The 27,662-nt window shown below is 41.5% G+C and overlaps 2 protein-coding genes and 2 long non-coding RNA genes across 9 annotated transcripts; 2 read left to right on the top strand and 2 right to left on the bottom strand.

The window, feature by feature from the left end:
• The first annotated feature begins 1,303 nt into the window (after positions 1-1,303).
• Positions 1,304-11,256, top strand: Lmx1a (LIM homeobox transcription factor 1 alpha). Of its 2 annotated transcripts, XM_031988674.2 has the most exons (5): positions 1,304-1,511; positions 3,107-3,526; positions 5,940-6,245; positions 7,254-7,352; positions 8,274-11,256. In XM_031988674.2, the coding sequence occupies exons 1-5, from the start codon at positions 1,388-1,390 to the stop codon at positions 8,534-8,536; spliced, it is 1,212 nt and encodes a 403-aa protein (XP_031844534.1). In that variant the 5' UTR covers positions 1,304-1,387; the 3' UTR covers positions 8,537-11,256. The 2 variants fall into 2 exon arrangements, with proteins under 2 accessions (XP_031844534.1, XP_031844535.1); XM_031988675.2 differs by lacking the exon at positions 7,254-7,352.
• An 857-nt stretch (positions 11,257-12,113) lies between these two features.
• LOC116432178 (proton-coupled amino acid transporter-like protein acs) lies at positions 12,114-24,372 on the bottom strand. Of its 4 annotated transcripts, none has more exons than XM_031988680.2 (10): positions 24,084-24,372; positions 22,236-22,312; positions 20,058-20,134; positions 19,703-19,819; positions 19,210-19,482; positions 17,832-17,916; positions 17,347-17,619; positions 16,383-16,561; positions 16,107-16,276; positions 12,114-15,562 (listed from the first exon to the last, which is right to left on the bottom strand). In XM_031988680.2, exons 3-10 carry the CDS (start codon positions 20,117-20,119, stop codon positions 15,318-15,320), a joined length of 1,404 nt encoding a protein of 467 aa, XP_031844540.1. In that variant the 5' UTR covers positions 20,120-20,134; positions 22,236-22,312; positions 24,084-24,372; the 3' UTR covers positions 12,114-15,317. The 4 variants fall into 4 exon arrangements, with proteins under 4 accessions (XP_031844540.1, XP_031844541.1, XP_031844542.1 ...); XM_031988681.2 differs by lacking the exon at positions 24,084-24,372 and adding an exon at positions 22,979-23,144; XM_031988682.2 differs by lacking the exons at positions 22,236-22,312; positions 24,084-24,372 and adding an exon at positions 21,075-21,232.
• Positions 22,979-27,621, bottom strand: LOC143175088 (uncharacterized). Its single transcript, XR_012999720.1, has 3 exons — positions 27,492-27,621; positions 26,650-27,419; positions 22,979-23,538 (listed from the first exon to the last, which is right to left on the bottom strand). It is a non-coding gene; the product is annotated as an uncharacterized LOC143175088 (long non-coding RNA).
• LOC116432180 (uncharacterized) lies at positions 24,330-26,677 on the top strand. 2 transcript variants are annotated; one of them, XR_004236075.2, is made up of 5 exons: positions 24,330-24,425; positions 24,681-24,844; positions 24,915-25,087; positions 25,202-25,395; positions 25,489-26,677. It is a non-coding gene; the product is annotated as an uncharacterized LOC116432180 (long non-coding RNA). The 2 variants fall into 2 exon arrangements; XR_012999721.1 differs by having other exon boundaries at positions 25,202-25,266.
• Positions 27,622-27,662: the final 41 nt, after the last annotated feature.

A 27,662-nucleotide genomic window follows, 5' to 3' on the forward strand; every position in this document is an offset into this window, starting at 1 on the left:
AGTCCGGCCGGCCGACACACGTACGGAGCTGTCGCGTACCGTGCTCGCCTTCCCGTCGAAACTACCCTGAAGAAAGGAACCAACCACCCCCGCCTGCCCCCGACAAGGAAAACAGTACAGTCACTTAGCGCCAGGATGCTGGACGCTCGGTCGCCTATAGTTCATCAAACTGGGATGCCGGCTGGGATACCTGGACACCCTCGGATTTCACCTTGAGCCTGGAACCAAGGTGTTCTCGTGTTGGCACAGACTATCCGAGTGGTTCTTTTGTGAGCGTGACGAGTACTTTGCGTGACAAGTACTTTGTGGATCGGTTGACACCTTGTTCTTCGTTGTTCAGTGACTATAGAGCGGAACGGGTGGAAGAGGATTGACAGTGATAGAGGGTAGCCGTAGACTTTGTTGGCTTGGTGGTCTTGAGATTCGTTGAGAATATTGGAGAGTATTCCTGTGGATTGCTTGATGTCTGGGAGGATAGACTGGGAGGATTCTTGAGATTGAGAATATTGCAGAGTATTCCTGTGGATTGCTTGATGTCTGGTTCCTCTTCGGTTCTTGGGAAGTGAGTCTGAAGAGATAGAAGATTGTCAGCGATAGAGGATAGACTGGGAGGATTCTTGAGATTGGTTGAGAAGAATATTAAAGAGAAGTATATTCCTGTGGATTGCTTGATGTCTAGATAGAGGATAGACTTGGAAGATTCTTGAGATTGGTTGAGAATATTGGAGAGTATTCCTGTGAACTGCTTGATGTCTGCATAGAGGATAGACTGAGAGGATTCTTGAGATTGGTTGAGAATATTGGAGAGTATCCCTGTGGATTGCTTGATGTCTGGTTCCTCTTCAGTCTTTAGGAAGTGAGTCTGAAGAGATAGAAGGTGGAAGAAGATTAACAGCAGTAGAGGATAGACTGGGAGGATTCTTGAGATTGGTTGAGAATATTGGAGAGAAGTATATTCCTGTGGATTGCTTGATGTCTGGATAGACTTGGAAGATTCTTGAGATTGGTTCAGAATATTGGAGAGTATTCCTGGGGATTGCTTGATGTCTGGTTCCTCTTCAGTCTTTGGGAAGTGAGCCTGAAGAGATAGAAGAAGATAGCCAGCGATAAAGAATAGACTGGGAGGATTCTTGAGATTGGTTGACAAGAATATTGAAGAGAAATATATTCCTCTGGATTGCTTGATGTCTGGTTCCTCTTCAGTCTTTGGAAAGTGAGTCTGAAGAGATAGAAGATTGCCAGCGATAGAGGATAGACTGGGAGGATTCTTGAGATCGCTGGTCCCGGGATCGTTGCGCTGGAAGGGTACTGGAAAGAGACTTTTTTTAAAGTGAGTGGGAAGTGTGGTAGGGTCCGGGGAACCGTGGGTTCCAGGATACTGGGAACCATGTTGGAATTCTACTCACCGCTACCGGGTACCCTGAACCGGCAGGTCGAGACCGGGCCGCCGACGATGGGCTCCGCGGCGCCGCCGATGCCCTTTAGACCTGCGAATGATAATAATAATGGAGGTAAGAAGTGGCTCTGACAGTTTGTCATTTGGATAACGAAGAAACTTCCGGTTTGTTTGTTGCTTGTCGTTGAATGGGGCGAGGGTTGAAATTGAGCCGCGATTTTTGGGATGAAAAATTGATCTTTGGGAACTGATACTTCTTACTAAATAGAATTATTGATATCTATGCTACTTCTATTATTAATTATTGAAGTTCTAATATTGACGTTGTAAATGGTTCTTAAATATTTTTGAATAATCGAATTTCTTATAGATTTTGAGTATCCCTGTACTGCACATTTTGTCGCAGTTTTAACCCTTTGAACTCTGTAAGCTCCGATATTGCACCAGTTATAATATTAAATATTTTAATGAATCAAAGAAACTACCCTAAAATTATTAGATTCTCCACACGTCCAAATTTTGTACTAAGAAAGAAAATAAAAGATCGAAGGAATGTTATAGCATTTCTAATATTTGTTAGGAACACTATAAAAATTAGTTGCAGTTGAAGATAGATCAAAAACAACCTGGAGTGCCAGAGGTTAATTGTTTAGATGCAAATATAGTCTTTACAGTGAAGTATAGAATACAGGGAATTACGTCGTTGTAAATGGAATACACTGCTGGATATCTGGACGTTTCTAGAGATAGTTAAACGAAAAATTGTTGAAATGAGATGGCTGTCACAGGGGAACTTATCACTCGACCATCGTAGCATCGTTTTACCGCTATCGGCAATCGATAAGCGACGGAATAAATTTCATGGGCCTCGCGATATTGCTTCACTCCACCGCGCTATCACATTTCTCAGTCTGACAGCGATATCAGTCAGAATAACACCCCGTGCATTTATTTCCCTCGCTGCAACTGTTTCGCGACGCCCGAAATTCCGCGCTCGACGGGGAACCGTCGGCGTCCACCTGCAAACGGACGCGAATCGTTATCCGATACGAAAGATAGGAATCTTCGGAATGCGAATTTACCTTCTCGACAGTCTCCAGATAGGAATCGAATTAGTTCTCTTGATTAATTTTTCAAGTGCCAAGCAAGGGAATACCAAAGAGACGATCAGTCGTTACAGTCTGAAAGTACTCGTGATTAGATATAGTATCTTCGTTGAGACTATTGCACAGATCAATCTTTTATATCTAGAGCAAAAATAAACAATTGCAATCCACTGTACAATTCACAATTCAGCTCAGTCTGTTCATCATTCACCGTTTCTACTTATTCGAAATCGCAGTCTCCTATCTAAATCTATGCATTACATAAACATAAAAATACAGCACACCCTAAGCTTCACATATACTACATAAACTAATAAATAATCAACTTGTCTTATAGTAACGTGTCATTCATATTACAAACAGAACTCAATAAACATTACAATTCCTTGAATTCAAATGAAATATTATCCCATCATTAATCATTACACGTTACAAACAATACCTCTCTTCAATCAACATCAAACTCTCAAACACTAAATCCAAGACACTCCACCAAAATCTATCAAAATTCTATTGACAAACCTAATCTCTACACAAAATAAATAAATTCTCTAAACCAATCCACAAGTGCAGCCATCGTTAATCATCTAATGTCCAATTCCAGAGCCCTCGGTCTCCGTGAAAACGGAGTCCGGCCTGCTGGAGTCGATCTGCGCCGGCTGCGACCGCACGATATCCGACAAGTACGTGATGCAGGTCGCCGGCAGGAACTACCACGAGGAATGTCTCTCCTGCGCCGCGTGCGCCGCGCCTCTGATAAATTCCTGCTTCATCCGCGAGCTGAAGTTCTACTGCAAGTCCGACTACGAGAGGATCTTCAGCGTGAAGTGCGCCAGGTGCATGGAGAAGATCAGCTGCTCGGACTTCGTCCTCAGGGCGCCGGGACTGGTCTTCCACGTAGAGTGCTTCGCGTGTTGCGTGTGCGGCCAGCCGCTGCCGCCCGGCGCGCAGTACTTCCTCAGGCAAGGCCAACCGATCTGCAAGCGAGACTTCGAACACGAGCTCTACCTGAACAGTCCGCAAGGTTGGTTAACGACTTGACACCCTATGCACTTCTAAGGGCTAGACGTACCTGTAGCTTAGCTGCGCGATATTCGTGTTAACACGTTCGCCGTTGGAAATCTATGAAAGTTAATACTCATTGCTAATGAAGAAAGTCTTACATTGTATACCGCGATAATGCGGAACTTTTAGTCTAACATTAGATTTGTAGAAGTAGCTTGACTCATTGTGTTTTGTAAGCATTGTTTGGTAAATGTGTCGATTCTTATCGCAGTTATGCAAATATGTAATTGTCTTAAACCTGTAATTTCTAAGAGCTAAGTGAACTGATAATTTTTCTAACAATAGAACTGATAATTTTTCTAACAATAGTAAATACCAGTAAATCTAGTGCTAATTGCTAGTTCTACATTAGTAACGTTTTAGATATGTTAACACAAATCCAAAGTATAATTGCAACAGATTCCTTACTCTTTTTCGTGAGTTATAAATTTTGGTTTAAAAGTATATCAATGTAGTCATACGTCTCTAGTAGCTGAAATTTAGTACAATGTGTTAAGCTACTTTCTGACAGGGAGAATAATTAGAAAATTTCTTTTGAAGTATTAGTCTTGGAATGAAGAACTTTAGTACTCGCAAAGACGCGAATCCGCGTCAACGGCCGCGAATGTGTTAACACCCGACCGGTCACCTCTTGATCAACTTTTGGTTGTTTCCACGTTGAAGCTTGAAGTCCCTTTGTCTCTATTCTGTTCCTTCTTTCGTTCGACTCCGAAAGTTCCTCTTCTCGCGTCGACGAGCTAAAATTGAAAAGACTCGAACATCTGCTATGGTTCCTGACTTAGTGCTTGTATTAATTGGACCGCTTTGTAGTTACCTCCCGTTTAATGTGTACTCTCCAATAACCGTTCTACCAATCGTTTGAGAGGTGTGCTCCTAGCTGTGCTGTGCTTCGTTTCTGTCTCGTTCATTTCAGCTTGCCGTACCCCTCCGCCCCCCGCCCCCAAAACTTCGATTCGAAGGATAGACCGTCGAACGCTCCGAGAACGATTCTTTAACACCTTGTGATTCCATACACGCGATCTTGCAAATTGTTAGGTAGACGAAAGCGCCAGAATCGATCGCAGAAACCGAGATACTTTGACAGCAAACTGCTCGACTATCGTCGTAGTCTCTTCGTCACGATGTTCGTAAAGAGAATCGAGATTGGCGACCCGTTCCGAGACGATTGATCGAAGGTTCGGTGAAAAGATCGGCTAAGCTAAATCCGTCCGCGATTCACGCCGGGACCGCGGCACTCCTCAGGTTCGTTGATCGATCCAAAACCGAGACAGATCGCCATGAAGGCAAACGACGCACGTGCGAGAACGTATTGTACATACCTTGTTGCATTGTTCGCAGGTTGTACAACTACAATCTAAAGACATCCAATGTAAATACCTACAGGAATTTCATATCGAGGCTGTCTATTTTCAAGGTAATTACTAACTTAAAACAAGCGTAATTAGAAGCGGTTCGAGCGAAGGATTCGTTGGTGTCTCGATGAGACGAGCGTAGGCACGCCGATCCGTGGGAAAGAACGACGTGAAACGTCAGAACCGGGAAAATGAATAGTCCGTCCGAAACCTTGTCTTTCGCTTCTAAGGGGAATTGTCGAATTTTTTCATTTTATTTTCAACGACGCGGATAATAGAAGAGCAGTTTGTTAGTCAAAAAACAAAAAGTTCATCTAAGTATTCCGGATAGCTTCGGTTCAATGAGATTTCCCGGGTTCGCAGGTCGCCGGAGTTGCTTTTGCCCTGAGTTCAGTTAGGCGCGACATTTCTCCGATCTGATCTGACATATTGTTGTTTAACTAAGTCGACGGTCGCTAAGCCGTTGATCGTTCTGACAGGGGAATTCCATGAAGATGGCCAGTTCAGATACCTCGCAGAAATCATAGAATTCCGATCGCAATCGATGCTTTTCCATTTGTAACTCTAATTCTTATCATCTTGTAAAGAACTAACTGCAGTTTATTCAGAAATCAAATCTAATCTGATTCTTCTAGTTTCCATTTAAACCTTTGCACTCCTAAATTTGTCACTGGAAACATTCAATTCATTTCTATGAGATATAGATGACATTTTTTAAACTATTCAAAAAATAAGAACAACGGTATTTTCCACATTTCAGAAATTTTATAATTCTGATGCACCAATCGAGTGGCATTGGAGTGCAAAGTTAAGCACGTTCTAGTGAGAACATATCCATCTCCCGGAATTATCCAAAAATTATAAACGAAATTAACGGGTAGATGAAGCTCATTAGAATTCAATGAAGACAATCGAAACGAGTTCGGAAAACCTCGGGGATCTCATTCAGCCGAGACGAGTCTGATCGGTATCAACATTCAATGACAATTGTTCGACATTCAATGATCAATTGTTCGACAGATTATGACTTGCTCGACGAGAACCGGCCACGCGACGGTCGTCGGGGTCCGAAGCGACCTCGGACCATCCTCACGTCCGCCCAGAGGCGTCAGTTCAAGGCCTCGTTCGAAGTGTCGCCGAAACCGTGCCGGAAGGTGCGCGAGGCGCTGGCGAAGGACACCGGTCTCAGCGTCCGCGTGGTGCAGGTCTGGTTCCAGAACCAGAGGGCCAAGATGAAGAAGCTTCAGAGGAAAGCAAAGACCGAGCCCGGATCGGACAAGGAGCCGAAGGAGGAACGACGACCGGAGAGTCCCCACAGCGATCACAGTAAGATGTCTTCGTTTGTTCTCTCTTCTTCAGTAATTTTCTGTCTTCTGCCTGAGTCGATTGAAATATCTTATTATTGCTTCAGTTCATGGTTTTATTATGGTTTCATTGTGTAAAGGATAATGGATAATACAACTAGTATTATTGTTTTGTGTAATATTGGGTTGATGCAAGTTTCGACGTTTCTCAGTTTTAACTCTTGACGAAGGTTCTTCGAATCATACAAAACCTTCAAGATATGAAGCTAAATTATATATCAGTTGCTTAATTAATAGACCTTCAACGTATGAAGCTAAATTATATATCAATTGCTTAATTAATAGACCTTCAACATATGAAGCTAAATTATATATCAATTGCTTAATTAGTAGAAAAAGGAAAACTACGTACTGATCTCTTGCTGTTTGATTAATTAGATTGTACTTAGTCTTCCAAATCTGAACATTTCATCCGCAAAGGGTTAAATTCAGTCTAGTAGCTCAACTATCTGGGTAAACTAATACTAAATAAAAGTAAAGAAGTGTCTTGTATATGTTATAATAGTTTGAAATAGTTACTCGAAGAAAATTCTTTTACTAGGGAACATAGAACTTTTGTATCAACTCAATAGTTTTATTATAGTTTCGTATAATCATATAGTTTCGTTATACATAATAATCAATAATATAGTTTTACTATAATTTTATGATATACTTACCATAGTTTCGATATTCGTAATGAGACTCTTCGAATTTGATCGTTTCACTCACCATTAACTTCTTCATGCGTTCGCTTCTCTTAAAACGAGAATGATCGTATAAGAAGAAGAATTCCAGGATGTGAATGAAAATAACGTTGTATCGGATTTTGGAGAATCTCCGCGATTAGCGTCCACCTTTTTGTTCTCGTGTCTCATTCCGCTTATCACGAATCCTCGATGGTATCAGCGAAGACTGGTTAATGGGGCTCTGCAAAAAAAAGTAGCGTTACTACCCGGTGCAAATGCCAACCGTTTGATCTCGTTCGCAGGTCATTATTTGAACGCCATGAACATGCGCGACGGGGAATCCTCTAGCTTCTCCTCGGCCACGCAACCGCTCAACCCCAATAACCCGTACTCGCCCGACGGTAAGTCTCTTCTCACCGTAGAAACTTAACCCTCTACCGTTATGAAGAATATTGACTTGTTAGTTTCAGCGTTGTTAAGAAAATAGCTTTGATTGCGTAGGAGATTCGATGAGTGTATACTCGGCAGTCAAAGTGTTAAATATGTTACATCTTTCCTCATACTTCATGTATTCCAACTTCCAAAATTCTTTGTAAATCCATAACAATCCACAGTCTAATATTCTTATCCCTAAAGACTTCCAGTCATTATTCTCATTCTACATAGAATCGACTACCCCATACAAAAGTACACGTTCCTCCAACTTGTATAATGTTCGCTCGAATTAACAAATGAATCATCTATTTTCAGACACGTGTTTATTACTATACATCTATTACAGTTACTAATCCTAGCAATTGAACATTAGACTTGAATAATTAAGCATTACAAAATACCACCGATCGTGCAAGTTCAATCTTTGAAAACTCCAGTTACATTGCCATAGAATTTTCCTAATCGTAAAAAACACTTTAAATATATTACATTTTTCCTCGTATTTCATGTATTCAAACTTCCAAAATTCTTTGCAAATGCATAACAATCCACAATCTAATATTACTATCCCTACAGTCAAGACCTCCAGTCATTATTCTCATTCTACATAGAACCGACTACCCCATACAAGACCACAGATCGTCGTGCAATTCAATCTTTAAAAACTCCAGTTACAACATTGCCATAGAATTTTCCTAATCGTAAAAAGCACTTTAAATACGTTAAAAATTCTTTGCAAATGCATAGCAATCCACAGTCTAGTATTCTTATCCCTAAAGACCTCCAGTCATTATTTTCGTTCTACATACAACCGACTACCCCATACAAAAGTACACGTTCCAGCTTGTACAATCACTCGAATTAACAAATGAACCATCTATTTCCAGACACGTATCCGGGACACTCGGGCGAGAGTTTCTGCAGCAGCGACTTGTCGCTGGACGGTACGGAAGCCGGCTTCGACATAGGCGAGAACGAGGGCGGCGGCGGTCAAGATGGAGGCCACCAAGGCGGCGGCTCCCACTCCCATCACGGGCCAACGTCCCACGAGGCGCCGTCCCTGTCGCAGAGTTTGCACGCGGCGATTCACAACCCCATCGACAAACTGTTCATGATGCAGAGTAGTTACTTCAGTGGTGACCACGCGTAATCCGAGACCCTATTGCCTCCCCGTTCCTCCCTTTTCCTTCTTTGCCGTCGCGATCATCCGTTCTCCAATCGCTGACGACGTAGCTGGTCCCTGCGTCGAACAGCGTCCCCATTTTCCTCGCAGAAGCTTGGAGGACACGTTTCGTTCTTCACCCTCCCCTTGCGTTTTCTTTTCAGTTTCCGATACGATTCGTTGAACTGTACATTTTAAAGCGAATTTAACTTCCCGACGAGAGAATTGGATGCCGGAGGAAGTTCGTGGTTCTTAACTCTTGCCCTAGAATGAGACTCGTGAAGATTTTCAACGTGATTCGACGAATATGTATATTACTCTGTTTTATTACTCACTGAAATCGAAACAACGGATTTACTGGCTCGATAACAGGTTTTATCGGTTACAGATACACAGGGTGTACGATTTCGTTCTATCGCAACAGTTTATTTGCAAACTGTTTATCGTATCGAAAAGTATTTTAATAAAGTAACTTCCGTTTGGAACACCTTGTACGTAAACGACTTGCAAGTAGATTTAAGTGACAGGTAAACGAGATTGAAATGATTCAATATATATATATATTAGTTCATTCGAATTCAAAGTAAATATTCCTCTGTAATCAAGTGTTATTTTTCAAGTGTGAATTTTTCTCTTTCCAATAAATTATTGACAAAGTAGCCGTATCGATCAGAGTTGAGAAAGTCATAGGCCAAAGTTAAATCGAAGTTTACATAGAGAACGGTTCTCTAAGGTTGCTTTTTTTGGTAATCACATGGACATGCTGCTGATATTAATTTCATTTATTAAACTAGTGAATTAACTCGTGTAACATTTTACTATCATTTGGAAGAAATGCAACGAAAAGTCCATTCGAGTTTAAGAAACTTCAATTGATACATTGATAGCAAAATAGTCTATTCTTTTGATGGGCAATGGAGATGATTTTCGTTAAGTTAATCTAGAATTCATCACGAGTCTCATCACTGTATGGAAAGGGGTTAATTGGAATCGGTAACGAGAGAATTGCACGAACTTCTTCCGGGAACTGGTATATTTACGTTCGAGACGGATAGCATTCGATTTGGAATATTTTCTAGGATAGGGTAACCGCCTGCGTTAATTCATGGAATATTGTTAAGTTGATAGAGCGATGGGTGTGTCGTAGAGTAAGCCTACAGTAGGATGTGTACAGAAAGTTTTCGGATCCATCTTTTGTCTGATCGAACCTGCCATTGTTTCTTTGACATTTCCTTCGTTTAACATCGTGTTAACCCTTCGCACTCGGCAAGCGTCTTTCTTTCGAAATTATCAAATTTTCAATTTAACCCTTTGCACTCCGAACAATTTTTAATATAACCTTTCAGCTCAGAATCAGTTTTAATATGAAATATCAGCTACGTTTAACTAAAAATGAAGTTATAAACTTACCTTACAATGTCAACGTGCAAAGGGTTAATATTGAACTGCATATAATAGATCAATACATGGAACATCCAGATGCAATTATTATCCCTTAATTTATGTACAATTCTTGCATTAATTTCGAAGGATATCGTTAATATTTCATTAGAGTAATGAATGTTTATAGTGGAAGATATTGTCGAGTGCAGAGGGTTAGTATTAGACTGAGCGTTCGTGGATCAATAAGCAAGAACTCAACTTTTAAGGATTTCGGAGGACGATCCTAAGATCGCTGTCTAATCGTGAATATTATTTATCTTTTATTTATCAACAGTCGTCCTTCTGTTTCCCTGTTCCGTTCGTAACTGAAAATTCGTTATCGTCGTGAGATTCTCGTTCGCAGTTATTATATGTTCGTTTAAGGACGGTTTTAACGTACCAAAGATGGCGTGACATAGCGGAAAGGAGTGTCGCGTGTCGATTCAATATTCAGCGATGTATCCCTGAGAAGAAAACGAAAACGTATGTTTAAACACCGACGAACACTCGTACCTTATTTCTGTCCCGAACGATGGCCGTTGACAGAGGACTCGATCGCAGATCGGAACCATCTTTGTTGAAACGACCTCCGTTGACCCTCTCTGAACGAAGAGATCGAATCGTGAGATCATTACAAAAGAGTTCGTTTTATCCAGGCTCGAATGATTCGAAAGTACAAAACTATCTTACTTTGTACAAAATTTCACTCTTACTTTATATAAAACGTGCAATGCTCTTAAAATTATAATGAACATTTGATTTGCTTTCCATGGAATTCAAATTGAACCTTTTGCAAGGATCCAGTTGTATGGTTGTTCGGTGAACACGAAGTAATTGATAGAAAGGAATTTTACCAAGGGAGTGGATCAATGTAAATGAAAGTCTTCAAAGAAAAATGAAAGATTCAGGAAGGGTCGACGTGTCGTTGCGCTGCGATCCGATTTACAGAGAAACAATAGCCCAGCTATGTCCGACGATGCGATTACTAGGAATTACGAATTAGTGAGAATTACAATACATTATATAAAAAAGAATGCGTCGCAGAGTATTCAATTTACCCTATTATCATTCAATCTTCGCCGGTCTCGTCCTTGACTCTTCAAACCTCGTTCAGGCACGACGTTCGATTGAACTGAAATGATCGACTACAACGAAATGAACGTTCGACGAAAATTCATTTAAAAACCGACGCTTCAGTACCTGTTAATCGAGTCATTTGCTGAACAATCTACGTCCGAATTTGAGTTTGATTCGCTGACAACGAATGCTGTAACATTTAATATACAAACATTAAAAGGAAACTTCAATGAGGAGTCTTTAATTTAATGAGTAAAGACGAAGTTTGATGGAAGGTATGATTAAGTACAAAATAAAGAATTGATTCACCTCGGTTAACGTTAGAACTATCTACATGTGATCCTTATAAAAATTGTAATACTTTCAGTTTCTCTGACACTAACACTGCCAAGCAAGGACGACTTTCCAACTTTTTGTAAAAATTGAGTATTTTCATATTTATTAAATTATTCCTCATGATTTGTTCTTCCTTGTATCTACACAAGTGCATATATTTCTCAATCTCTCGCAAAAGCGTGATCAATTTAAATATTTGTAAAATGAAACATGCTAAATAGGTCAATTCGAGACGTCTGGCAGTTCTAGTGTCAGGCACTCGTTACGATGTTCCAGTAAAATTATTGTTCAATCACTTGGAACGTTTGAAAATACCAATAATCTCGAAACGAGAGAAGTTTCCATTGGCGCCGCAGTTCTAGTACTACCAGGAAGAAGAATGGCTTCTACTTACGTGATCCAGGCAACCGAAGGAGAACAGCTCGGGATAAGTCAGACGGCGCAGGTAAGAATAGAGAGTTTATTATATCAGAAGCGTAATGACAAAAAACAACGAGCTGGAATTGAAAACATATACACAAAAACGGGCCTGTTAAGAAACCGTTTAGAAACGTACAAAACTTGACGACCGGTCCCGAATGAATTCGAGGCAGTCGGAGATAAGGGATATTGGTGGATATTTTCTACGTCCTCGATCGTCGTAAGTACGATCTTCGATTTTCCGTTCAAAGATCTCGCGGATCCCTCGTTGAACCTCTCGCGCGATTCCATGCAATTTTTCCAAGACTACTGAATTTGATAATTTTATATTTAATTAAACGTTACATTGAATATAATCGATCGTACTCAATTTAAATAATAAAAGCAATCGCTCTGCCCTATGATCTCTTTCGCAATGAAAGTAGCTCATGATTTATCAGAGAAACAAGAATTTGGTACTATTTTCTACGGCGACAGAAGGAACATTGAATTTCTAACAGAAATAAATAACATTCAGATTTGTCGAATTCAGTTTAATGCTTCCATCACGGGTCTGACACGATATCATAGGGCAAAGGGTCGAAGAGGTTACAGTCCACTAGATACTTTCATCGCTTTAGAATGTCGAACGACGGAATCGTGGGTTCCATTCGAATGAGCCTCCTGCGTGGAATGGAACGTGTAAACTTAAAAGATAGAAAACCCCTTGTAAACGTACCGATGTAAAGGAAGAAGAGAAACGTTCTATTCTACGGTCCGTTCGTTCGTCGACAATCCGCTGTGAACAGCGTCCTATCGGAGAGTGCGCGGAAACGGAAAAATGTACGGCAGAATCGGCGGAGGTGGTTGTGCGATCATCGAAAACGCGAAAACAGGAAGATGTCGACGAGATCGCGATTTCTTGTTCATATCGGATGCATCAATACACGATTCAACCTCTGCCTGGGATCATTGTAAAATAAGAGACGAGACAGGCAAATATACAATGGCGAGGATGGTTAAAGAATATTTCTAGAATTATTTCGAAATAAATCTCCTGATTGTTATGGAGTAATCTATGAACATGGAGATTTACGTGTGTTCACTTATAATGTAGGATAATAGGCTATTTAATCTGGGATTAAAGCAGAGATGAATCAGTTATCGGTGCATCGAATATTTTACCTAATGCTTTCTTCTCTGTCCCTTTTTGCGCGATGATCCGAGCAATTTCCCGGCAGTGACGGCGCGAAGTGGCGACGAACCTTGGCTTCGTCGTGTACTTTGAACTTTGTTCGGTTTACCCTGCTTCGCTTAGCAGCAGCAAGCTTCTCGATAGAAAATAAGGCGTAACAATCTACTATATATATATATATATATATATATATTGCTGGCATCTTTCATAGACTTTCTTGTTCTGTCGGCCTTCCCTCGTCGTGGTATACGATCTTGGCGTGAACCAGGCGTTAAAGAAATTTTCCAGACCCCTTGATGCTCAAGAACACATTTACATTTCTAAAAAGAATTCCATTTTAAACAATTTTCCCATTTGTTGCATTTATTGAGCAATTACTGTAGATCACTGCTTGTTGCATTCTCTACTCTCATTTGCATTTGCCACTTTCAGAATTTCTTCTTGGCTCCATCATTTTTAAAAATTATTTCCTACTTTCACCGTTTCAATGAATCTTGGTCATCAACGGGTTGTTTTGCTTTAACTAATGTTTTCCTAGATCTAGATTATTTAAAACTTTATCCACTCTTCATATTAGCCCTGTAGGGTAATATTTCTAAGATTACTCTATCTTAATTTAATAATAATCAATTCCTTTCCTACGTATCCTAACAGTCTACGATTACGTGTCGGCAACGCCTGTGTCACGTTTTCAGAGTGTACGCGCGTACGTGTACACAGTGAACGTAAGTACTCGTATCACCAGGACGAAGGGAACGCCGTCGAAGGATTGCGAACATCCGATCGGAAGTTGGAGAACAATTAACGTCCATATACATCTGCAACTGGTTCAACAATTCAATAGAAATGCATCGGTCATTCCTGTATAAAATCTTCGATCACAGGTTTCGTTCGTCGATGATTTACTTTCTACGTTGTATATTTTTTGTCCTTTTTCATTCTCTTCTCGCGTCCGGTGTTGGGCGTAATTGTTGATTACGTTAGTATAGTATCTAATAGGCAATCGTGTTCTCTTCAGAATCGTCTGAATTACTCGAAGAAATTACTGTCTACGAGTGGAGCTGTTCTGAGCTTCAATTGCACTTACAACTCTAAATCAATCAATTAATTTTTTAATAATTCTTTATATTCAAGATCTCCAAGTTTCCCTCCTTTTCCAACTTTCTTTTCTCTCCTTGTCAAACTCCGAAGCTTAGGATTCATTTCGACATTCTCTCCAACTTGTCAAGTTTCAAGAAAACTGATAGACCTTACCTTGTTCTCATCTATAATCTCTTCATTGTACATTCTCAACTCTTCATTCCACATAACTTCAAAATTCTTTGCACTCTCGTTCAAGCAGCTAAGCTCCAGAATTTCCAATTAATCTTCCTCAACACGACTATTCGAATTAGCGCTGAGAAAAGAATACATACAATTTCTCAAACCTTTTTCCAAACAGAACTCTTATGTAACAATAAAATCAAGAAGAATATGAGGAAGACGATACTCATTTTACAAAACCCTGCCTCTTCCTGTCCTCTTCAATATTACCGTCAATTCATCAAACCACCAGATCCTGCTCCATCCATCCTCATTTTCACTGATTCCTTCAGTTCCACTATCATTCTACTTCCCTCCCTTCTTCCCTCGCTCCTCTCCAGCCCCGCTCGCGGACAGTACCGTAAAAAGCACTGTTCCCTCCGCCCAACACCGCGCGGTTCCTCCTACTTACACCTTAAAGGTCTAGAAAAAAATAAACGAACGGCCTAAGTGCACTATCGGCGGTGACGCGATTGAAGCGTTTGTCCCGAATGCTCTCGGACTGCTCGCGTTCCCTAATAGATCTTCTCTGCCTCTGCGTTTACGAGGTACTGTCTACCTAAAGCGCCGCTTCTTTCACACACTAGAGACCGACGTCTTTGGTTTGTGCAGTTGCGATAACCAAAGAATCAAATTGACAAAGAAATAATAAGAGAAACTCTCATCAAACAATTCCTACCATTCAAATAGAACGTATATTATACTACATTGTACATTTCCTTCCTAATTTCACCACTTTCCCAATTGCTCTCTGACTGCAGGATCATCGGTCTCAAATGTATTAAGCTAAACAGGGAGAAGCTGCGGCGCATCACCTACGCGAACCATGTATCCTCATCCTATCTCTTCCTCTCACTTTTCCTCTCTTTCTCTTTCTCTCTTTCCCTATCTATCTATCTCGCTTTCTCTCCTGCTCTCCCTTTCTCTCTCTATCTCTCTTTCTTTCTATCTCTCTCTCTCTCGCTCTCTTTCTCTCCCTTTCACTCTTCATCCTCCTCTTGCTCTCCATGATGGATACCCGCTGATCGACCGGTAGCTTCACTTGAACGACTCTATGATGTCGCCAATACTGACGTAGGTGCCGACGACCAGGCCAACCACACCGAATACGATTAAACATATGTTCTTCACTAGCATGAACATGCAAGGGCCCAGGTCCCTTTCCGGCCAGAGGACGCAGACCTCGATGATTGCCGGGAACGCGATCCCAAGGGCGGAGAGACAGAGGGCGCCGAACAGGGAGATGAAGAGACCCAGCCTGGGTACTGTGATGGCCAACGTGACTATGGAAGAAAGATAAGAATAACAATTATTATAAGATAATCGTGGTAGTGCTTATTATTACTATATGATGATAATGATAATAATAAGTACAGAATTCTTGACAAGATATAAAAGTTGAAGATTTTTAACGTTTAACAGTAGAACTACCGTACCAGTCAAGATGGTTTTAATTTTCCTTCTTCGAAATTATTGATATTTTAAGAATTAAGAAACTTGAAGAAACTGAAAATATTATACAAACTACAATATTTATAAGGATTACACGTTAATCGTCTTATAATAACGTGTGAGACTCATGGTGAAGATTTTAAAAAGAACTTGAACATAAATATTACTCAATTTTTGTGAATTGAAATTAAATATTACTCTTCCATTATCAGCTATTACACTTTAGAGCAAACATGGGCATAGAGTATACTTAAAATTTGTCTCTTCAATAAACGATTAATGCCAAAGTAGTTGAGTCATAGTTGAAAAATAAATCACAGGACAGGCAGTTAATTAAATATTTGGTAGTTCCAGCGTTGAATATTGTCCACTTACATGTCGCCAAAGTGATAATCGTTCGGCAAACGTACTCCCAGAAGAGTTTCCTTTTTTGCACCTTGTGGTCCAGGTAAGTGTTCCATATGATCTCAACGGGAACGTATCCTTGGAGGGCGTGAGTTATGAAAATGGCGATGGCGAACATTATCTTGATGCTTTGGGCCATACTAAAAATAAACGACGCAACCATGCTTCAAACTGTCGATCTTTGTGAACAGTGGACAGTTCGAATGTAAATTTCAATATAAATTTATGTAACGACGGCTTGCTCACATCTGGTCGCGGGGCAAATTGAAGGTGACGCTAGCGCCAGCCAAGGGTCCGTATTTGATGTATCCGAAGAATCCCATGAGAATGTAGAGAGTCACTATAACCGTCATTCCAATGTTGAGAACGCCGCAGTATCCTCCAAAGTACTGCGGAGTTTTCATATTATTCTCTAGCGCGATGATCTACAACAGAAAAATATGTTGATCGTAAATAAATGGGAAAGATTATTCAGCTAAATACATAATAAAACGAAGTTCAATTAATCGCCATTGGAGCGCAATATTTCTTATAATAATCATTTCTATGAGAAACCGTGTAATTTCCACGGAAAGAGAAACGGAGGGTCAACTTTGAGGACCACTGTGCCTCGCTCTTCAGACTGAGAACAGCTGGGAAGCAATATCGGGGATTGTATTGACGCACTGGCAATCTGATCACGGCAATCTCAAACTTGCTCGTAAGTGGCCAGTTATTTGTTTATTAACGATGCGGCGGCGCCGTTGATCTATTCTAGGCGCAGGCTACTCGTTTCGCCGGCAGCCGGACGATCGACGAGGCCAAATGATAGATCGATCGGGGATACGGTTAAAATTAAAAACGTCGATGATATCGTTCCAGATCGCCCAACGGAAATATTCCACAGCGTTCACTTTGCAATTGCTACTGTTCAATTTTTCCACATGGGAATGCTGGGTAGATCGCGAGCACTGACACTGAGTAGCTAATAACACTTTACAGTGCACATTTTGATAATATCCAAAATGAGAAATTAATGAAACGAACGTAGCAAATTGTCTGTGAAGAGATAATTAACAATTTTAAATATTTCTATAGAATCTTGTCCTTGCATTGTTTTCAGATCACCCTTTCTAAAAAGGGGTGGAAGAGTAAGGGGTAAGAAGGTGTGTTAGGGGTCGAAGAATAAAATGGTTTGAGAAAATGAAAGTTAACGTTGAAAGGAACTTACCACGCCTACAGCCTCCAGCGCGAATAGCGTGGTGCCGAAGTAAAGGGGAAAGCCTCTCAGCGTGCCGAACATCTCCCTCTCGCTAGGGGATGGAAGGTCGTCGAACATGTAGACTAGGATCATGGCGAGCCCTACGAACGTGATCGCGTTCGCCAGGGTGGAGAACGGCGCGAGCAACTTAAGGTTCCTCACGTAATTGATTAGAATCAAAGGTAGCAACAAGATAAGCATGTGCGTTTTAACATTCAGGGGTTCCCAGTACTCGTCCGCCACCTGTTTCGACCAACAGAAAAAGGGGAACCGTTAGAACATCCGAAAACGATCGATTCTGACGGAACTTTTTAGTATCTTTTTCTCTTTTTTTCCTTGTCTTTTGTTACTATTACTTTATTATCTTTTTTTTCTGTTTGGTTTCTTTGACTTTTCTTTTGCTTCCGCTTTTTGGGGCGGACGTGGAGGATTGATCTCCGCGCCTGGTTATTTACCTGCTTTATATTCGACGCTACAAATACGATATAAACGCAGCATATTCCCAATTGATACGCTATCATGAACCCGTCTACGAGTCCTCTGGAAATAATAGCAACTTTCATGTTACAATTGAAGGAGAGCCGTGACGCCGCTGTGTGAGATGATTGTGCGTGCGTGCATGAGACAGTCAGAGAGGTGGGAGAGAGAGAGAGAGAGAGAGAGAGAGAGAGAGAAAGAGAGAGAAAGAGACGCGGAAGTGTTCATCAGATGTGAAATATATTAATTGAAATTAGTTTCTAGTAATGCGGTTCTTGTTCAATGTAAATGAAATCATTGCTTGGTCTTTCAAGACTGTCAGGAATTATGTATATCTGTTGAAGATTATTGCTATTTTTTGGAAAAGTTGAAACTACCTGCTGTTTGTACGTTTCGTTTCAATTCAGTGAACTGTTGTGTAGATTTTTAAGTTCTTTGAAGTGTTCATTCTGTCAATTCATAAGCTCGATTACTGATAAGAGAAAGTTAAAGAACAATTCCAGTTTGCAAGTTTGTAAACCTTATTTTATTGTCGGCTATTAGCATTGGCAGCTAAAAGATTGAAGACGAAAGTAGAATCAATCCATCATGATCAGACAATATTTGCTTCAAGAAAGTTACACAAACTATATGTCACTCCCTAAATCCATCTAGATCTCCAAAAATTGTACTCGTGACACACAACTGTGTAAATGAAATTATACTTTTGAGTAATGCAATTTGCTCGTTCATTCTGTTACTGCCAATTCAATATAGTCTCAATAATTAATCAAAGAATGTAGAGACAGAATAGAACAAATTTACTAATTTCTAACGACTCGACTGTGGACGTTCAAATAATTCGAACTCCTCTTTCATTAACAGTTCAAACCCTAAATGCACGACTAATTTGGAATAATTAATCATCAGACAGCGGATCTTCATGCAAATTCATATTTTTAGGTTTCTCAAATAATTCCAGAAATGCTCTCTTAACAGACTTTAGATACTTTATAAACACTATATAATCTTGTATATCCAACTTTCCTAACACATGCAAATCCGCAATCTATCAATCATACACGTAAGTTTCTGCAAAAGTTTCAGGAATCTACTGGAATTCAGTTGTTTCTTATTCTCATGAAGCTTCACACTTTAAATTCAGAAAGTGCTGACTTAACACAATGGAAATTATATAAAAATAATAAAACCTATTCTCATTCTTTCCCGAAGCTTGTACAGCAACCAGCGTATATTCCGCAGTGATGAAGTCCGCAATCATTCGCGAATCAATGTTCAAGCGACCGCAATGATGAACAAGAAGAGAACGAATGTTTGTATGCGTTTCTGTGCCCGTGTACACTGTCTCCTACTTACGGGGCGTAAGGTGCGAACCACCGGACACATACTGGACCACCCTCGAGAGCGTACTTCATGCTCATCGGGTAACTCAATATAGGAACTCTTAACCGTTTACACAGTTTGTACTGAGCTTTCACTAGTACGTGGAGGCAATAAGTGCATAACACTCCGATAATCACTGTGGCTATCACACCAGTCACCAGTCCACTGTTGCAGAACGCGTTGGGCATCGCTAAAATCCCTGTCCCGAGGCTTCCCTTCAACAAGTGGATCAACGTTTCCGTGTTTCTGAAAGCAGAGCATACTATTATCATCCAATCGCTTAGATTCTACTTTAATTTCAAACGTTGCGCTTAAGAATCAGTGGAACATAAATATTCCTGCGTTTCTCTTACATTAAACTACAAGAGGTTCGACTAATTATAATTCATTTTCTTCGACAATCTCGAGAGTCTTCTGTATCTTCTGATCTTCGTTGATCATTGAAGAAAAAGCTTGAAATACTCACGAAGTTGGGTTCGGCCTATTTCGATGTTTATGGGGGTCGTAGTCTTCCACGTTCGAAGCCGGCGATATTGGGACTTCCGACGCGTTCAGGCCACTTCCGGCGATTTCATTGTTAACTCTGCAATCGCATCAATTTGCAAATGTAATCGGTGTTTCCGAGTTTTGTTAGCGAAATCCGCGATGCCCCATGCGCGCGTACTTAACGAACCGCAATTCGTAAATACATGAATATTCTTATTCTAGCGCGTTCAACGGCGGTTCTACAGTTAGCGGCGGCGGACAAGCTTATCCGACGAATTTCAATCTTGTTTAACCCCAACCCAGCGAGACCGCGCAGCAAGTGGAATTAGACATACTTGTACGGACTCTCGGAACCGATGAGTTGCATGTTTATCGTCTCTTCCTTAGCGTTGTCCATCTTTCCTCGTGGCACCTGCGCAACCAAGGAAACAAAATATTAGAGGATACAACGTTTACGATATTCTCAAACAAACCGTCTCAAGTCATGCCAAACGATAATTGTAAACAAATATTGAAATCTTACTGCAATCTTTATAATGAAACTATCCATTTCAAAGAAATACCGACTCTACAAGAAGATGACCACTCATCTTTTCTAACTAGAAAATGATTCTAAAGACCTTATGAAAATATTCCTAGAATAATTCCATCCTCTACATTCGCCTTTGTACATTCTACAAGATGACCTCTCTGAGTTCAACGCTAAACTTACCAGACAGGTCAAAATGACATTCGTTCTCCTGTTACAATCATTCATAAGATACAAGTTTCTCAGACTAACGACTAAACAATCTGATGTAGCGATGTATGATCTAACATATCAGTCAACGATCTTAATAAATTCTCTTATAATATCACTAAAAGAATAAAAAGAAGCCAATCTGGCTGCTCGGTAGTTACTGCCAAGCGTGCGTTATCATCAGAATAGCTCCAGGTCGACCAAACCATGTCCAAACCAATCCGAAGACGTCTAAGACGATCCCACGAGTACTTTCCATTCGTTCGACTCCTTGGCAGTAACAAAGTGTTCGCTGGACAGGACGTTTCTCATCGCTAATCGATCACGCCCACGAATTCGCGGGTCCGCTCTTCCGAGTCTTCCGGCGCGATCGTTTAAGGATCAGAGAATCGACCTAGATCTGCCGCGGGCCCGCGCGTTAAGCCCCCCTAATCAATTGGCGGATATGGAGCAACGGCGACGCACGGGACGACTGCAGAAAAACGCCAATTCATCGTTACGAATCTCTTCTCGTTCGGCTCCGCGTCGCGCCGCGTCGCGCGCGCTTTGACACATTCTTTCACGAACTGATTGCTCTTAATTATTGCATTGAGGTCAAATGTAGTTAACTTACTGAAGGTTACACGATCTGTATTCTCACTTCTCCGTCGTCAATTGATCCACGGTTGTCCGGAGCCCGGACGAGAAAAGGTCTCCGCCGCGCGCGGCGTTACGTCCGCGCCGATCGAACGATCGGTCCAGAACGGTCCCGCGAGAGGAAGAAAACGCGCGACGCGCCGCCGCTTCCAGGCCCGCGCTCGCCGGCGACGGGGAAAATAAATTCAAAAACGCGGAAACCATTATCTAATTAGCGAGCGAATCACGCTGAATGGAAGCCGGACAACTCGAGCGGACTCGCGAATTCAATCTGATTGAATAATGATCATCCGAGGAGATGCAATCGCTGGGACACACGCGAACAGCTGTCCGCGCGGCGATTTGGAGAATCGCGCGACGTATCGGAGATTCTTGTGCCAGCGATTTTGTTAGTAACGGTGGTGGGACTAACGCTAGAACTAACCAGGGATCGAACCGTTTGATGTTATTTATAACATATTACAATTTACATAAAGATTTCGATTGATTTATAATTTATAATATTAGTAAATCAATTTACTAAGTTCCTTAGAAAAGTGTATTTCCTTGAAAATTGTAAATGTATCTAAGGGTCACTTTGATCTGGTAATTCTAGGGTTAATGTTGATTCCAGTAATTGAAACGGTAGTCTAGCGAAGGAATAATAGTAACAGTTATAGTGAAAACAGATGTCTAATGGAATAGTGGCTGCAGATAGTAACGACAGCTATTATTGTGATTAATCGCTAGAATGCAACAGTAACGGTGACCCTTGAACATTGACTCTATCGCGAGACGAGAATGATACAGATGCGCCGATAATAAGAGAACTCCGCGGTTCCGGAAATATCGGCGCTAACGAGCGTGCCTTAAATCATTCACGCCGCGAGCGGGATCCTTGACACAGCCACGTCCCGCGCGACAGTCTAAATTCGGCGCTCATTTGTCTATGTCAATGGTACTTATTATCGCATACAAAGGCCCGTTTAAACTGGTCGCAACACGGCCACGACGCGCTCCTTAACAATTTCATTTGGTCATTGACATTGCGCGCGCCGACTATTAATGCAGGACCAGACGGTGCGGGTTTCACGCTTATCGGTTCGCCGAAACGTTACGGTATAAAATCGATGACTGCTTCTTCTGCTCGGTCTCTCACCTCTTAACGACGGAGACGGACGTGGGTTTCTGAGGCCGGATATGTTTGTCAACTTTCTTCGGTGGACGGCGTTTCTCCTGAAAAATACCAGTAATCGTTAGAATAAACAAGTAAATACCGTTCGTGTCTCGTCGACAATTATTTTCAATTTATGTTATGGAAATCGGTTGAGCGATGAAGATGAATAACGTGACTTTTTAAGTTTCTTAAGCATCTTTTTGAAAGATTTTTCAGCGTTCTGATACAAGATTCTTTCAGGATTTTGAAACATCTCTTTTGAAACGAGATTTCCCGATATTCCGAAATTACTAGCAGAGCTCAGCAGCGAACATTTTTTGGGGCAAACCGTCAACATGTCGTCACCTTTGCCCACTTGAGTCGCCCTCCCGTCGGTCTACGTTCGACGCGGCTTAAGTATAGTAATCGATCTCCTAATTCTTACTTCCTCAGCGCGGATCAGGGGGACACGTCGAACGGCTCGTCACCGCGCAGCCCCGAAACAATGTCACAGGGGATATTTATGTGTCTGCTAATTTTAGACAGCGAAAGAATTCTGCGACCCGATGCCACGAAACCGGAACGGGGTCTTCCGAATTCTAGAAATGCCAAACGTTCGACCGAAAAATCGAGATTTCGAACAATCAACTAACACGAAAGATAAACTGTCGCAACATTCTCGAAGAAGGTAGCTAAACCATCTACCTCTATCAACTCGAATAATTTTCAATGAAAAGAAATGGTACCCTCTAAAGAATCCTCCGCCGAGATGAAAATTTCATTCTCCGCTCAACGTTAAAGATAGACGAGCGAAATCTTTAATTGTCGCTTAAAAATACGTCCACGAGGTCTTCCCAATTGATCCATGGATCTCCGAGCAACGTCTCGCGAAGGCGACGATGTCCGACAGATGCTCCTTTAATGGATCCGTTTTTATATATTCTGCGGTTGCGTAACGAATAAAATATCTCGATTTTTAATTAACCGTCCCCCAGTTTTCTTGGGAAGCGTACCGAACGGACGCTATTAAGATCGATGAGGGGACCGTTATGCAATAGCTGAACCGCCTGCCCATTCCAATTGGCGTGACATCGTATCGGCGACCTGTTATCCATCTTTGAATAATCGTGCGTTATGGTCTCATGTTTCCCTCGCTCGTGCCCCCGGCTCGCGTATTTGCCGCGCGTATCGTTCGCAATAGCCGTGAATGAATTGGCTGACAGTTGCCATTTTTAGACCCGATGGCGTCTCTATCAACCATCCCGTCGCCGTTGTGCGGTTCAATCTATTAGGACGTTCTGACAGACTAAAAACGAACCAGCGAATTCGTCATTCTAGAAATATAAAAATCTAAAATCTGAATCACATGAAAAACTGGCAGTTTTGTGGCAAGAAGAAATATACAAACCGATGTCGCTACCGAAATCTATTCTACTCTATATCACAATCGTGCCAGCAACCTGTGAAGCCTATAATCTTCGCAGCCTTTGCTACAAACTGACGAACAAAATATTCAGTAAATATTTCTATCGTTCGAATGTCGAAAGAATTCGATGATCAGACGGTTCAATGAGAATTAGATTCTACTGGTACGAAGAAACCCTTAGCTACCCGACATCTACGTCACTCGCGCCAACAACCTGTTAGACGATCTTCAGCCCAGAATCTTCGCTGTAGCGTGAACAACTAGCTTTCAGTTCAGTTTTAGAATGTTCTCTAATTTCCTAACCGGGAAGACTTAATTCTCATGGCGTCGGAGGTTCGAACGTAAACTGGAGGATCCAGCAGATCCAGAGCCAGAAGATCCATAAAAATGTGTAGGGTGCAGAGTGCGGCCGTGCCGAGACTTACCAGATTAAACACATCCGCAGCAAGGGGGAAGCCGAAATTCGCTCGAGTGGCCGGACAGACGGACTTGTAACACGATCTTTAAGAGGGAACTTCCTAACGCTAATGCGGCCGCGACAGAGGATGTCTAGCGACTGGGCAGCGCTAAAACGCGGAACATTTCAATTTCCAACGAGACACCAGAGCTCACGTGATGCACAAGTTAGAAGACTACGCCTCCGGTGCAGCCATCGACAGCGGGCCGAGGCACACGAGATTTAGAGGAGCCACGGTGGCTGCAGTCCCGCCGAGGCTCTGCTCGCGAACTGAAGCGGCGGAGGAAGCTGGAGACGATGTGGACTGAAGGTAGGATTCGACAGTTTTTCGACGTTCGACTAAAAACTATGATGAAGTATAATGTTTCGGTTAGTTTCGATTGAAAACTAGAATAGAATATACTATAACATATAAAGTATAGTAATGATATAACTAGATGAAGTATAATATATGATCTAATGGTTTAAGTTCAATTAAGTGGCGTTATATAAATAATTGAAGGAGTTACTTAAGATAGTTTGAAGAATGTGGTTTCTGATAGTAACTCTAAAATGAAGCTCATAGTTACAGCTTCTCTCTTCCTCTTGATGGTCTTTGGTATGGCTAATATCTTCTTTATATTCGACTGGAACAAATACGAATGTGGATGTGAAGATATTTGGTAATTTAAATGCGATTTCATTGTTTTCAAGAGATAGATGGCCAGTGGTTACAGAAAAGAGTTCAAGGTAGGGTCTAATAGAGCTCTTGGCTTCCCCCGAATGTTCATTTCACTAAATGCTTGTTTGTTCTCTCTAGGAATTTTCAAGGATAGCTATAAAAGAAGAGTGAGTACACGATTTGGCGATGCGAGACATATAAACACACATTAACGTCAAGTTTGGAAGCGAAGCTATCGATTGACCCACAAAGGGTCTAGCAACCGTGGAAAGGATCAAGTTGCGAATACAGAAGGTCATCTTTCGGCAAGGGTAAATATCGGAATACAGTTTTTGCATATTGGAAACCTAAAACCTTCTCTAAAAAGCATCTTTCAATATAACTGACCCTGTTCACATAATACTACAATCTATAATTCTTTTCAGAATTATAATAAACATCTTGTAACGAGCAATCAATCCTCTTTAATAAGGAACTGGACTGAACGAAGGCAAGACAAAATAGTCAAATTATCCTCTATCCATAATCATAAAATCTAGTGGAATTCATTTGAACGTTCTCTTTAAAAGAGTGTTTTTGTTACTAATATCATTAGAAACAATCAACTAATAATAACTAGGTAATATTCAAAATTACCAAGTGATAATATTACTGTATAGATAACATTATTCAATCATAAGTGGCACTAGAAACTTTGTTACGCCTGTTGCAGTTTTTCAAACAGAAGAGTGACACGTTTACGTGAAGAACAAAGTGCCATGAATCATACAGATTTCATCGTCGAGGGTGCTGAATAAAAAGTACACGATCCGCGGTTCCCTTATCTCGTGGATACGACCTATGCGTTTGCAAATGATTACCGAGTGAACGATACGCCGGGAGAGATTGACATCGCAGTGCTATTCGCGCAGGTGAAAGGAATCGAGCACACCCTTGCACCGTGAATCGGCCGGCAGGTTTAAAAGGGAATATATCGATCGTGACGCGCAGGGGGTTATACGGTCACCCGGGGCCGAACAATTTTCCGCAAACCGCTAATCATTCTCTGAACGTAATTCTAACGAGGTCATCGACATCTATCAGTTTTTCCTATTCATTCTACGTCGTCGATTTTCTGTAGCTTTCAGAAAATTTTTCGTTGATCGAAATGAATAAGAAATCACAGTATTGGAATGTTTAAACAATAACGTAGCAAATAAGCACATTCATGACAGATTTTCAGATCTTACGGTATACTTTCCTATGTTAAAAAATTCTAAATTTTGTGATACCCTTTTGTGCATGTTATATATTCTTACTCTATAAATAGTCAATGTTTACGTAGCATGATAAATTTAACTGTTGAAACGCCGCTTAAATGTCGAGCACGTAAGTGGCCTATAAATTGTTTCGAAAAGATCAGCTGTGTTGTTACCCCTACTATAAACGTAAAGTAAAGAACAACTCCAATTGCCCTAAGTCCGGATAACAATTCACGAACATATTGACCGAACAAAGCTTCTTTAACGATTACATTCCAGAATAACCGGAATCGCTTCTCTGCAATCGAGACCCGCTCAATAGCACTCCGTGTTACATAATCCGCCGTCGCCGTGTCAACACAAAAACAGTATAACGAAGATCTAAATCTATCAGCCTCGTTGTTACCCCTTATCGAGACCATACACAAAATGAAACTCCAGTGAACACGCTTCAAAATTATATATTCACCAGTGACCCTATCTCAACAATCTCAAAACCATCTCGAGTATTTCTCCTTCACCGAACATTGAAATTCCAGTGGTCTATAAGCGAAGATTAGAGTCCACAGCTATTGTCCTCAATCTATGCAGAAGAGATGTAAGAATATACACTTGACACTGAAGATATTCACTGATAATTCTCATCCTCGAAGGTCCTGAAAGGATCGCGACCATCCATCGTGCATCGTGCCGAACGAAAAGGGAGGCTGGCCGTAGCTCTAGCTGCCTAGTGCTGGATCTACCACAGCCGGATCGTTAAGCGTCATCTCTAACTGCTTGGTGCGGCGATCGGTACGCAACTTACGTTCACTGGCGAACGGGCCGGACGGACGCGAAAGGGAGAGGCTCGCAGGGTGAGCTAAGCCGACGAGTAACACGGGGACGCGTGTGCAGGCCGCACACACACGGATGGAGCTCCGATCGACATGGGGTCGCTTGCACACGTGCAACTGGAACACTGCATGAACCGCTCCAGGCCGTCCGCGCTGGCGGCGAGGGTGCGCAGGGGATCGCTTCGATGCACGCGGGGGCAGCCACCCCGGCGGTGATCCATAAGCCCGTAAGAACCGGCGACATCTCATGGCGTTCACGCGAGTAACCGTCGCCCATGAACTCTGCCCTCTCCGCCGCTGATCAAGGATCAATCGAGTCGCTTTCATTCGTCGGACGTATAAGCTTGCATCGCCTCTAATTTACCAACGCGAATTCAGGACCGTGGGTCATTATTAAGTAGCTAGACCCTTTTTAGGGAGATTGTGGCTCTTTCATTTGCTCGCTTCTTTGTACGATTTAAAGGTACTGATGGTAAATGATCGGGGAATCACCTATTCAGTTGCAATACTTCTTCGTGAGCAATACTTGCGCTATCGTTGGTGTTCTCTTGTCTGCAGAAGTCGATTTCCTGTTGTGGGATAATTGAATAGTTATTGTAGGAGAGGAAGTGTGTCTTAAAAATAAGGTTTAAGTAACCTACCACCAGTGTGATTGTAATAAACTTAAGCATCTTCTGAGAATCACTCGATGACTGTTGCTGGAATAATTAAAGATGGCGTAGAAGATGAATGCTTTCTTCACAGGATTCAGTGGGACTGGTGGCATCAGGATTCGAACGTTCGGGATTCTAATGCAGTCACGTGCGAGGTAT

Source organism: Nomia melanderi, chromosome 11 (assembly GCF_051020985.1).
Source record: "Nomia melanderi isolate GNS246 chromosome 11, iyNomMela1, whole genome shotgun sequence".
In the NCBI taxonomy this organism is placed as follows: domain Eukaryota; kingdom Metazoa; phylum Arthropoda; class Insecta; order Hymenoptera; family Halictidae; genus Nomia; species Nomia melanderi.